General features: G+C 46.4%; 1 protein-coding gene across 3 annotated transcripts in view; it reads right to left on the bottom strand.

Moving 5' to 3' along the window:
- Window positions 1–5,174: 5,174 nt before the first annotated feature.
- The window catches only part of PLCH2 (phospholipase C eta 2), a 314,798-nt gene continuing 310,733 nt past the window's right edge, over window positions 5,175–9,239 (bottom strand). For all 3 annotated transcript variants that reach the window (XM_084651981.1, XM_084651979.1, XM_084651980.1), the window contains one exon: window positions 5,175–8,150. In XM_084651981.1, the coding sequence (XP_084508107.1) occupies window positions 6,406–8,150 (1,745 nt within the window). In that variant the 3' untranslated portion in view covers window positions 5,175–6,405. The remainder of the gene's footprint in view (window positions 8,151–9,239) is intronic.

Genomic DNA, 9,239 nt, shown 5'->3' with positions numbered 1-9,239 from the left:
GCTCTACTCAGAGACCAAGGCAAAGAGCGAACTCCTGCTGCCACTCGGCCAGCTCCAGATCCTTCAGAGCTGCCTCTACATACACCTTTGCGTAACAGAATGGTCAGTTCAAGTGCATGAGCCAAAGCCCATTGAAATCAATGAGTCTTTCTAGTATCTTCAATGGGTTTTGGATCTGGCCCTCCATTGAACAGACAGCACAAGGAATGACAAGAGACCATGGTGGATGAAAGTAGGGGCAGGAAGAGAAAATGCTCAAATGTTTTCTCATTCTTATGGCTGCAGTGCAAGGGTCAAAGAACCCTGAGAAGTGGCGTCAGCCATGGCTCTCTCCTCCTGGCTCCCCTGCAGGGGCAGTCCCCAGCTCCTGTGGTTGGCACAAACACCTTTTTCCTGCAAGAGGCTAAGAAGATCATCCCTCCATTTGTTTTTCACTCTCTGCTCCCAGGAGTCAAGCAAGAATCCAAGCAACTGGGGAGGGGGGGAGTAAGCAGCTTCATGCTGGTTCTTGTGAAATTTTATGGGCTATAAGAAGATGTAAATTATGTGTAAGATTCTTCACAGCTGGTGGCAAGTAAGGGATAATCAGCTAATAAGTAAAACCAGGGGCTGCTGCGCATGTTTGTGCTTTGCCAAAATGAGTTTTTAAAAATACAATCAAGTGCTCACCATCAGCAAGGCCAAACACTGAGCTACACAGGGGGCTTGGAGGACAAACACTCAGCCAAACCCTGAGGGGGAAATAGCTTGTAAAGTGGAACCACTGGTCCTAGTCGCAGGGGTTTAATGAATTGAGCAGCATGCAAGGCCTCATGGCAAGAACTGAGGGCAGGGGAAAACTCTTGCTGTCTCTCCACATAGGCTCCTGGCTACTCAAGGCAATGCTTTTGCCTCTTCCAGCAAGCTGCAGTGCTGGGTGCATGTGATGCCTTACCAAGAGGAGCTAGGAGGGACGAAGACCAGAGCATCCTGGGAAGACCCAACTGCTGTATCTGGTACAAATATGGGGATGGATCAATTGATGATTCCTGTTCTGTTCATTCCCTCTGAAGCATCTGGCACTGGCCACTGCTGGAAGACAGGATACTGGGCTAGATGACCTTTGGTCTGACCAAGTGTGGCCATTATTATGGGCTCCAGACCAAACCATTTCTTTTTTGGTGTTTAGAGGGATGAAATATTTTGTTCTAAAGGTGTGGGTGATATCACAGCATCGAGGCAAAATACTTGCTTGCATAGGCAACCCTGCAGGGCAGCAAGGTGACTCTAGATACCCATTACCTCACGCCTGCTCTTGTGATTCTACCTCACTCCCTTGTCCCTTTGCATCATAGCAACAGGTGGCGAAGACCCTATTTTCTTTCCTGGGAGACAGACACAGCTGCTCAGGGCCTCCATTCCCCATTGCAGTACTGGGGTAAGAATACATTCCTGGGATGCTGCAAGACCTAGACAGGGCATAGAATAGAAATGGATCCAACTCACAAAACTCAGATCCAAGTTTCCTCAGAGTGGAGAGGTGCTTGGATTTGGGATGTGACGGATAGTCCAGCCTTATGTTTACCTAGGGCCCAGCCTGCAAGGTTGGGTCTAGGTTCAGATCCATATTATAAGAGGGGACCTGGAATTTGGATTCAGACCCATCTGTGGCAGTCTGAGTGTCTTAGGAGACAGGTGCTGTATAGAAGTGCAAAGCGCTGGCTTCTGCTCTCTTCTGACAGTTCCATTCTCACGCTGTGTTAGTCACAAACTCTGGAAAATTCAAATACTAATAATGGAGGATTCACTGAGCTTGGGGATGGCGGGAAGACGCATTTCCTGGTATGTGATAACTCTGCAGCCGCTCGCACAGGTGGCACATTCGCAGAGGAGATGGAAAGCCAGACAACAGAAGCTCAAAGAGTAGGATATAAAAAGCAATGGATGTGTAACACTATTTATCTCCTACTGTGCCTGGCGGGTGCCAGGGTCTCTGAGGAGTGGATTAGGAGAGCTTCACTGAGTTTTTATATACAACACTGCAACTCTCACCAGTGTAATGTCCTCACAGTGCTGTCTCTCTCTCTACATGCCCTTGGAGTAGCTTTATTTACTTTGGGCACAGCTGACCCGTATCACTAGTCTGGCTTGTGCCTCAGTAACAGCAACATTGTTAATACAGTTCCATCTGCAAGGCCAAGTTCTGCATTCTGTTACCCCTGTGCCAATGCTCAGATATCAATGGACTGGCCCGGGTTCGACTTTGGGACAAATTAGTAGACCATGAGGTTTGCCTGTTAGTAATTGAGGATGGAATTTGACCTGCAGGGTCTTAATTAGTGATGATGATGCTTGAGCCAGAACGAACTCCACCTCTGATCACAAGTGCAGGTTTCAGGATTGGTGGTTGTCATTTTTTAAATGTGTAAACCAGGTAGGGTGGAGCTGGAAGTCAGTGGAAAGTACTGAACCAACATGATGCTATTGTAGGACTCACATCTCAGAGCAGAATGGCAGTGTCCTCTCTCTGGCCTTTCCATTATTGGCCTTGTGGAAGGATGCTGAATTCACCTGCCCTTGCTGCCTACTTCCCCTCTGAACGCCTGCTGCCATTCCATCTCTGGCACTTGCCATTCTGCTGCTCAACAATCCAAATGGGGCCCAGCAGAACGAGGTGTGTACAGTATCTGCCAGGGCTTTGGGTTGTTACATGGAGTTAACAGTATAATGGGGGTAGTTTCTTATATCTCCCCGATAGATCTCTGAGGCCAGAGAGCGCTGTAGAACCACTTCACCTGTTATAGGAACGGGAATGTTTGCAGCTACTGATCATTCATGATTATTATTGATTACTTCAGATGTCCGGGAGTGAATGATACTGGCAAGGCAGGGGGTGTCCCGTGACTGCTGCTAATTACAATAATCATCATAATCTGACAGTTAATTTGTGCTCTATTTGTGGCATCCTCCCTTTTTAAAAGTCGATTGTAACCTCCATCGGGCAGGGCCTGCCTTTTCATTCTGTCTGCTGGTATATTGACGGAAGGGGAGATTGATCAAAGGCACATAGTGCAATTAGATGCCCGCCAACTCCCAGTGGAAGTCAGTGGGGTTTGGGGACCTGGCTCCCGCTTATACCTTAGAAAATCTCCCCCACCTGTCCCACAATTTTTTAGGCAACACAGTGGGTGACAGCACTTTCCTGACTTCCATCCGCAGATCAGCTCTGGACAGCAGCATCCAACCAACCGAGCAAGAATGCAGAATAGGACGCAGAGAAACCAGTGTGCTAGCCAAGAAGATTAAACGCGAGGAGAGAAATTAAGGCAGCTTATTAAACTTCTGTAGACACCGTGAAAGAAAATCCCACTAGAATAGATACTTGAACACATCATTAAAAGTCTTCTATGTAGCAGCATTCACTGTCCCCTGGGTTTACTGGAACACGGCGAACCGTCCAAATGTGCTTAAGAGACAGTTGCTATAGACCTACAAGCAGGTGACAAAATCCAAATGAACCAGAGGGTGTTAAAACGATATGCAGGTTTCATAACTGTGAAAAAAGCCAAGTGGCTGGAAGTGGTTCATGGTTTTGACTTTCATATTGTGCATTAGTTAAATAAAAAAGTATTTAATCAGTTGAATACAGAGAATCAGATTATGAAACTAGATTAAAAAAACCTCAAACTAAAATGCATTTTAAATGCCTCTCCCCATTCCTTACCTGAACCCAGCAGGGGAGCTTAAAATAAACTATTAACATTCTTAAACTGACACACTCTGCTCTATGGGTGTCTAGTTTTAAGTACAAAAACATACAGCTTTTCAGCCCAATGATAAATGGCATAAGAGTCCAACTTGGTGTCTTGTGAATATTAATGGGAGCTGCTTTGTGTTGGTGACAATGCGGGACGAGTCCTGGCAAGTCACGCATTCCGCTTTGCCAATCGGCATTATTCTTCAGAGATTCAAAAGATCCCATTGGGCCACTTCAATAAGCGTTACCATAGTCCCTGTGCCCTGGGAGTCTAGTAAAACTTTTGTCCAATTGGCATTTGGAGTGATAAGATTTCCATCTGGGGAGATTTAAGTATGCTAGACTTTGCTTTATGATAACATTTCAATGTCACTTTAAAAGCTCTGTCAGAGAAGTTAGCCTCCCTAAGCTGTCCCTCTATGCATTGTGATCAACAAGTCACTAGTGATCATCCAATAAAGTGGCTTTATGATCCAATATCCGGGTCTGAAATGCCTGTGGCCAAATTGACCCCGACTATCTGTGGATCCGACTCCATGAGTATTGGATACCCTGCAACACAAAGCAGGTGGATTGTCCTTCCAGCGTAAATAGCGTGAACTGAGCAATATGCACCTTGCTGCACACGGGGGTGGGAGGGGCATTTTTGTATGAAACCTACAGAGACATGAAAGAGCAAAGACCAAGGGCCCTCAGCATCAGAGCAGAGGTTTGCCACTCTGTCTTCAGTCAAGCTTAACCTCACTTCCACCACTGCTCCACAGAGTAAACAGTCCATGTTTACCTCCCCCCGTTCTACTCACCACGCGCAGCTTTCGTGGGCACGGGACAGCTCTTACAGATGAACGCTCCAGAAGGCTGCAGCTGCTCAGGACTGTATCTCGTACCTTTTAGCCGCAGGCTCCAATGCAGCAATAGAGACCCTCCACCGAACAGCTTGGCAGCCACTGAGGACTGCTACAGGAATGAGCAAAATCTCAGTGCCCTCAGTGGGAGTCTTCCATTGACTTCAGTGGACTTTACATTAGGTCCTTGGTTCAGGCCTTTATAGAGGGGGAAGATACAGGGCCACCTAGAATTGTCAGCTAGAGGCACCCCCATCCCTTTTGAACCCACACACCCTGAATAATGGTTGTGAGGATATTGTGACACAATGGGAGGCCACCCTCTAACCAGAGTGGGCTGCATTTCGGTGGAGCTGATGGACATAAGTTGTGTGGGATCCAAAATGGGTGGCACCTTGGAAAGGTGGTCCATTAAATGGCATGTATCATGGAAGTGGAAAACGGGAAATTAGGCACATTTCCATAACAATCTTATAGGGAGCATAAGAAATCCCGGGAACTTCTCTTGTTTGGCTGCAGCTAAACAGTCTGGAAGCTGAAAAAGGTTAAATGCTTTTATTTGAGTAGTGTCAGACGGCTTTACAAATAGATTTTAAAATTTTGAACTATTCAGAGAGGAATCGTTACAAACAAAAACAAAAATACCCCCAATAAAAGGGACTAGGCAAATAAAATTAAAACTTTAGCTCCATTTTAAAAACACATCTCAACAAACATTCTCCTCCCACACCAATAAAATGTACATCTCATCTCAAACAACAAATGATAATCCTGACAAAAATAAACTAAAAATAAAAAAGGTTAAAAAATGAAAAAATTATTCTGTTTAGGTGGGTTTCATTCTAAATATGTTAACCTAAAATTTGTGTGTGTGTGTATATATATATATATATCTATCTTTTTAAAACATACGCTCAAAAATCTTGCATGGCAGTGCATAACAGAAAAAAGTAGAATTCATCCTGAAGGTGCTATGTACAGCAGCATGGTTAAAATCTCACCTAAAAGGGTCAATTCTCTTTTCAAAGGAATAGTAGCATTCATTTTAACTATTGCAGAGCTAAACAAAGTCAATAGAAGACATTTCCTGTCTGTTTTCGAGCACCTTCCTTCTCCCCCAAAATTAGGGTTCTGAAACAATAACTTGACACAGTTTGTATATATAGACAGACTGGGTTAAAAGCACTGCTTCTGAACATGGAGAGATTTCTCTTCCTCAGCTTAAAAGAATGAGGCATTGGGGACTTTCATTGGAACATACAAGACCAGGCTGGGCGGTGGACTCTGCTGGCTGGATTATTAACACAGAAAAACAGCTATACTATGGTTTTGACTATCTCAGACTGCCTCAGCCTCTTCAGAAAAACAGCCGGGGGCCAGATTTTAAAGCCAGGCCTCCCTTTATGGACCTGCACTTTGCGGGAGCAAGTAGCTGTGGGCACCACTAGTGTCACACAGAGGTTTACCTGGCAGGCGGAAGCAACGTGGCTTGAGTGCACAGACAACTGAAGGAGCAAATTGGTGGTCAGATAGAAAAAAAGGCCAGAGTAGAGGCTGCCAAAACAAAACAAGCCACCCCCAAAAAACCCCAGGCCCTTAAAACTGTAACCGTATCTGCAAACTGCTGACTCCACTGGGCCTGCCCTAATTTTGGATGTCCAATACGCTGTCATCCATCTCTTCACAGCCAATCTCTTTGGTTGCTTTATCTTCAAGGGGGGCGAAGAAATGTTATCATGCGTGTGGACATTTCACACCTCTCGGGTTTCCAAGTTTTGCTCAGACTGGAATGTAAATATCGACCTTGTTCAGTGTTTCCCAGCATTAGAGTTTCAGCATGAAGAAGACCTCAGTGTCCTGGTTAAAATCCGTTTGGTTCTTTAGCTGGGGTGTCAGCAGACGGGGGGCAGCTGAATCCGTACAAACTCCTTTTGCAATGCAGCAGGCTCCCTCGGGGATCCCCCTCTCCTCAATGGGGCTCCCATTGATCTGGCCCAGGCTCTGCAGCCGTTGCCTCTCCTGGGCTTGCTTGGCTCGATTGGCAACGTACCGCACCCTGCTCTGGCTGCGAGAGGAAGACCTGCGGAGGAGCAAGCCCTCCTCTTCCTCCTCGGATTCAACTGGCTCGAGGCTAGTTGGGGAGGTGATGTTGTTTTCCTCCTGAAAGGTTGTCAGCTTCTTCAGCTGCTCGGTCAGTTGGTCCTGCGGCTTGGCCGAGGACCTTATACCTGAGGAGCGGCGCTGCTCTCGCATCGACTTAGTGACGAAGCTCCTGCTGATGCTCCGGTACTTGCTTTCAAAAGTGCACGCAATGTCATCGGAGGTAAGATCCCCAAGGCTTTTGGATTTTACCTGGCTGGTCCCTGCTTTATCCTGGGCTTTGGACTTGACAGAAGACTGTTTGAGACTTTCCATGTAGAGCCTGCTCCAGGTATGCCTCCTTGGGATGGAGGCTAATGCATCTTGAGGAACCCTGGCCAGAGGCCTGGCGTGCAGCTCATCAACGGACGTCTGGCTGGCCCGCAGGTTGGGATTGGATTTGCTCTTGGTCACTATTGGCATTTCATTACCAGATGTCGTAGCAGACCGGGGGCGCATGCCCTTTCTCACAGCAACGGTCTCAATGTTTTCATGATGGGTACCTAGGTCTGGAAGGCTTTTGCGAGCTAGGTTGGGCAGAGAGAGGTCTATCACAGTGTCGTTGGATGACATGCTGGAGGAGGAAGACATACTGTCCCGGTGACTGCTGGAATCTAGCTTGTTCCAGATCTGGTCATGAACAGTGGCATCAGAGTACACTTCTGCTGCCGGGGACAGGCTACTTGGATTTTTCATTAAGGCTGAGTAGTCAGAACTCTTGTGCCCTTCGTTCTTCGACCTCCTCACTAATACGTGAGAGCTGGTCAGAGAAACAGAAGCAGTCGGAGCCCAGGCAGGCTGGAGTCTCTGGAAAGCATCTGGAGGCAAAGTCGGCTGGGTGCTGTTATTCAGGTGGCTTGGTCGTGGTGGGCTGGTTGTGGCACCATCCTTCTGGCTGATGGATGCGGCAGTGCAGTTCACATCTGGTAACCTTTGATATACACGGTCTTGTTGCTTCTGGCAGCTTTCAGTGGAATGGACTGAAGTATCACTCGGTGCCAACATCCCCCAGGTTCGTTGAGGATACACTGCCAAACCAGACTGATCTTCACCAATACCATGGGTTTTTTCCCAGTCACCCCCATCTTCGAGTGGTCCCTTTGTGCTTCTACTTTTACCTTCCTGGCCCAACGTGCTTGTGGCTGCTGTCCCTGGAGTTACGAGCACTTGGTCTTTTGAAGCCAAGCCTGCCTGTGGTTCATGAGCAAGAGCAGCTTTCTCAGGCTGGTCTGTTGGGCTACTTCCTGCCGATCTAGATTCACTGGAATGATGAGACACAGACCCTTGTTCAGAATCGCTGCTGGGGTTAACAGGCAGAGGGATACAAGAACCAGCATGTTGTTTTTCATTGGCAATGATGGGTTCTTCGGTCATAGTTTCTAGGCTGCATAAAGAAGTGACTGACCTCTGCCTTGAGAGCTGGCAGACGCCTAATGGGAGGGAGAGAAAAAAAATACATGGGCAATGTAAAGGTTAATCAAACTATCAACAATGCTGATTCACTTACAGATGCATATTTTACTCAATATCCCTTTGCTATGAAAACTGTCATTTGTCAGAAATGTTGGCCAGGATTTTCAAAAGTAACTCGTCGTGATGTTGGGTACCCAACTGAAGACATGCAATCTTCAGAAAGCGATGAGCATCAATGAGACACACAAAGATCACTAGTCACTTCTGACCATATCTGTAGCATGTTACTTCACTGATTATACATATCCAAAGAAGCAAAACAACCCTGACCCCATCCCCCATCTGTTTGAACTGTTCTATCCTTCAGCAGCACTGAGAACGGCCAGCATGAGACAAAAGTCAGAAGATCGCTGCTTGACCAGCTGGTGACGTGTTTGGCATCCATTGTAGTTCAAGAGGAAGGTGGTGCAGGGGCAGTGGAAGAGATGAAAACCCAAGTGATTTTTAAAAAATCCTTTTCAGCTATTTGCCCATTTTGTTACTTATCAGCAAGCACCACCTTATTTTGACAAATGAATTTGTCATTTATTTTTCAAAGACCACACACGAAGGCATGCCGATGAAAACAAAGCTGACAGTCCACTCTTGAGAAGTCACTGGAGTAGCCAGTTGCCTGAACAAAACAGATGCTCAGGTTATATTCTTTATCTTGTATATCCTGACATACAAAACAATCATGCCAAAAAAAACAAACACACAAACAAAAGGCTGCCCGCTGACCAAAATGCCAACATGCTCCAAGAACTAGCAAAGCAGCAGAAAGAAGCCAGGCAGCAGGTTTAGGAGTACAAGGAGGAGGTAGTTATAAGATGCCTGGAAACTAAAAAGGAACCCGGGCAACACAATGCTTGCATCAGTGACACTCAATAAACAGTTACCTTGAACTTGCTTGTCCTTTCAGTTCTTAACTACAGAGAGAGAGTGTGCACGTGGAGGAGGATAGAACAGAGGAAAAAATCCAGTTAATTTACGGAAGGCAGGAGCAGATAAAAGGATCGATTAGTGGGGAGGGAGAGGGAAATAGACACAGATAGGAATACATTTCT

This window comes from Lepidochelys olivacea (assembly GCF_965140295.1).
Source record: "Lepidochelys olivacea isolate rLepOli2 genome assembly, chromosome: 18".
Lineage (NCBI taxonomy): Eukaryota > Metazoa > Chordata > Testudines > Cheloniidae > Lepidochelys > Lepidochelys olivacea.
The sequence above is the reverse complement of the archived record's forward strand: the minus strand, read 5'-3'. Positions and strand labels throughout refer to the sequence as shown.